At 49.4% G+C, this 3,991-nt stretch overlaps 1 protein-coding gene across 3 annotated transcripts in view; it reads left to right on the top strand.

Annotated features, from left to right (window-relative positions):
- Positions 1 to 480: 480 nt before the first annotated feature.
- Positions 481 to 3,991, top strand: part of map7d1a (MAP7 domain containing 1a) — a 205,093-nt gene continuing 201,582 nt past the window's right edge. For 2 of the 3 annotated variants that reach the window (XM_043717933.1, XM_043717931.1), the window contains exon 1: positions 482 to 872. In XM_043717933.1, the coding sequence (XP_043573868.1) occupies positions 719 to 872 (154 nt within the window). In that variant the 5' untranslated portion in view covers positions 482 to 718. Of the gene's footprint in view, positions 873 to 3,991 lie in introns of all 3 variants that reach the window. The other variant, XM_043717932.1, reaches the window with a different exon arrangement.

Here is a 3,991-nt window from a genome sequence, read left to right as displayed (position 1 = left end):
TATACCCAGCCTGTTACCTATGATACCTACCCACCCTATCACTCGAGAGACACCCACCCACCCCTACACCCACTGTCAGCCCACAGCCCCTTCCCATCACTCTACACCCATCTCCTCACCTTGCACCCACTCTCACACCTTTCACTCCCACCCTTTCACTCTATAAACACCCACCCCGTGTACCTGCAGCTTCCGGCCCCCTGTCACCCCCCCCCCCCCTCCCCTGGATAACCTCGACTTTCCGCTTGAAACCTGCCCGAGCAACATGACACCTCTGTATAGGGGAGTCAGAGAGAGTGGAAAGTCCTCCAGACACAGAGACAGCGAGAGATCCGCTCAAACCTGTTGGTTGTGCCACTGTTACCAGGGAAACAGGCTCTCTCTCCCTCTCTGTCTGTCTCTCTATACCTTAAGGTTGGGTGGGGGGGGGGAGTGTATTTGCCTCCTCGGAGTGTACTGGGGGAAGCGGGGGCCGGCAGAGTGAGTGAGTCAGGATTGGAGAGGCTGTTATTGCAAAAGGCAGCACTGACGTCTGTGCAACACTGCACCTCTCTCCAAGTGTGTCTGTGTGTGCAACTGCGGGGCTGCTTCATCGCTACTCCTCCCTGCCCGTTTCTGTTTGTTTTTCCCTTTGCAATGACTTGCTTGGTTTTTGGGGAGCTGGTGTTCTGACCCGGCTGTATCCAGGCCACCCCACACTTGACCCCCTCCCGCTGCTATGCAGCACCACTGCCCCGGCTCTGCCAGGCAAGGCAAGAGGCTGAAGAGGGCATCAGTTCGGCATTGCCTGTCGACTCCCAGCCTGCGGGGCCTGTTCACCATCAGCGAGGAAGAGGAGCGATGCAGAGATGCAGCAATGAGGAGGCTGAGTGGTGAGTACCTGCCCAGCTAAGGGGCTCCAATTAAATAGCAAGTCAGTCAAATGCCCACTTGTGCCACCCTGCTCCCAGTTCAGAATTGCTGTACTCTGTGCCACCAGCTGTGAGATCAGGGCTGTTTATCAGGAATCCTTTTGATAGGATCCTCCCATAAATAGTGGCTGTGGGTTAGGAAATGCCACTATCGCTTCTGCTTCTACCTGGCCCAGGGGTGTTACAGGCTTCAGTCGGGCACACTGGCATTCGAAGGGTAAAAAGTCCAACAGGATTCATAACTGATGATAGCTCTCCAGCACGTGGCAGCTGGTTGGCAGCAGTTAGTGTCGAGGAGACTATCCATCCTTGACTCAGAACGAAGTAACAGTAACGGGAACAGGAGTGGGCCATTCAGTTCATGGACGCTGCTCTCCCATTCAGTTATGATCAGGAACCACCTTGATTCCAATTTTCCACTTGATTCCCTGAGAGTCTAAAAATCTGTCTTAGCCAGCCTTAATTTTGTTTTATTTACTCATGGGGATGTGGGTGTCACTGGCTGGGCCTGCATGTATTGCCTGTCCCTAGTTGTGCGTGAGAAGGTGGTGGTGAGTTGTTTTCTTGAACCACTGCAGTCCATTTTAGATCCACAATCAGCACGGTGGCACAGTGGTTAGCACTGCTGCCTCACAGCACCAGGGACCCAGGTTCAATTCCCACCTCGGGTGACTGTCGGTGTGGAGTTTGCACATTCTCCCCGTGTCTGCGTGGGTTTCCTCCGGGTGCTCCGGTTTCCTCCCACAGTCCAAAGATGGGCAGGTCAGGTGAATTGGCCATGCTAAATTGCCCATAGTGTTAGGTACATTAGTCAGGGGGATGGGTCTGCGTGGGTTACTCTTTGGAGGGTCAGTGTGGACTTGTTGGGCTGAAGGGCCTGTTTCCACACTGTAAATAATCTAATCTAATGCCCCTAGGAGAGGGACTTCCAGGAATTTGAGCCAGCTACATTGAAGGAACGGCGATATATGTCCAAGGCGGGATGGTGAGGGGAACTTGCAGGTGGTGATGTTCCCATGCAACTGCTGCTCTTGTACTTCTAGATGGGAGTAACCATGGGTCTGGAAGGTGCTGACTAAGGAGTCTTGGTGCATCTTGTACAGCGTGCACATTGCTGCTACTAAGCATCTGAGGGAATGAATGTTTGTGGATGTGGTGCCAATCAAATGGGCTGTTTTGTCTTGATGGTGTCAAGCTTCTTGAGTGTTGTTGGGGCTGCACCCATCCAGGCAAGTGGGGAGTATTCCATCACAATCCTGACTTGTGTCTTGTAGATGATGGACAGGTTTTGGGGAGTCAGGAAGTGTGTTACCCACTGCAGTATTCCTACCCTCTCACCTGCTCCTGCAGCCACTGTGTTAACTGGTGAGTCCAGTTGAATTTCTGGTCAAAGGTAACCCCCAGGATGTTGATAGTGGGGGTTCAGTGATGATAACACCATTGAATATCAAGGGGCGGTGTTTTGATTGTTTCTTATTGGTGATGGTCATTGCCTGGCATTTGTGTGGTGTGAATTTTATTGCCACTTGTCAGCCCAAGCCTGGCTATTTTGCAGATGTGATTGCATTTGAACATGAATTGCTTAAGTATATATATATGCAGCAATGGAGCATCATTTGATAAACTCTCCTGATCTCAGTTCAAAATGTTTGACGTCATATCCTGAGGACTCTCCTCCCTTGTTTTAGACTCCCTAGACAGGGGGATACCATGATGTTGACAATATCATAAGCATCACATTTACTTGCATTTACTATAGTCAAGGAGCAGGAGAGTCGATGTTTCGAGCATAAGCTCTTCATCAGGAATGGCTGGTGAAGATGAAGAGTTCATGCTCAAAACATCAACTCTCCTGCTCCTCGGATGCTGCCTGACCTGCTGCGCTTTTCCAGCATCACACTTTTCATCTCTGCTATCCAGCATCTGCAGCCCTCACTTTCTCCTAGTTGATTATTGCACTTACTATTGGTACAGTCTTACTGGAGAGGTTTGTAACATAGTGCATACAACAGGCTAAAGAAAGATCATAAACTTTAATGTTTAAATCCACTGGGAAAAATCGACCACCTTCAATTGGGAAGACAGACACATTTTCAAAATCAACCTGCTCGTGATGTTTCTACTTTCACTGGAGTTTTAATTTACTTGGTCCCATCCACTGCAGCTGATGGGGCTTTTGTGGCATCCACATTCATTTGGAGAGGAATATGGAAATCTTCCCAATGTTCTGCACTGATTTTTTTTAGCACGTACCAATGAAACAGATTACCCGGTGACAATCACACTCCAGCTCCATTGCAATAGTGCTCATTCTTTCCAACTTGTCTGTGGGTTTCTTACTGCACAGCAGTAGCTGCAATTCAAAATTATTTAATTAGCAATAAAGCACTCCTGAAGTTTTGAGGCCGTGTAGGATCAAATAACCTACCAGCCTATAGTGTACAGCGTTAAAGAAAGGGACTGTCAATCAGACCATGCTGGAGTAACAGTACCTCCATAGGAAGTCAGCATCTGCAGGCAAAGGACTTGGGTGAGTGGAGAAAGAGAGGAAGGCTAAAAAGTAAACTCTCCATAGCCCTCAGTATAAGGCTAACACTTTTCATACCCTGTCTTGTACATGTGACACAGGCTAAGGGTGGTTGCTAGAAGAATTAGACGGGAGGTGAGGAAAAGGGTTCTGACTCAGAGGGTTACACGAGTCTGGGATTCACTGCCCAGTTCGGTGATCCAGGTGGAAACCCTCAATACAATCTGAAAGGAACCAGGATCTGTACCTGAAACCTGCCCAGCTATGGACCAGGTGACGGAGAATGGGATAGAATGGGAAACCAGCCAGTGCAGTCACAACAGGCTGAATGGCCTTTCTCTGTGCTGTACATTTTCTATGGTCCTATCACATGTATAAGACTGGGTGGGTGTGTGTCCCAGGCAAGTGTGCTGAGTGAGCATGTGAGTGTGTGAGTGTGTAAGTGGGTCAATAAGAGTGTGTCTGTGCGAGTGTGTGGGTGTGAGTGGGTGTGTCTGTGTATGTGGGTGTGCGAGTGTGTGTGCATGAGTGTGTGAATGCGTAAATGAGTCTG

Source organism: Chiloscyllium plagiosum, chromosome 27 (assembly GCF_004010195.1).
Source record: "Chiloscyllium plagiosum isolate BGI_BamShark_2017 chromosome 27, ASM401019v2, whole genome shotgun sequence".
NCBI classification, from domain to species: Eukaryota; Metazoa; Chordata; class Chondrichthyes; order Orectolobiformes; family Hemiscylliidae; genus Chiloscyllium; species Chiloscyllium plagiosum.
The sequence above is the reverse complement of the archived record's forward strand: the minus strand, read 5'-3'. Positions and strand labels throughout refer to the sequence as shown.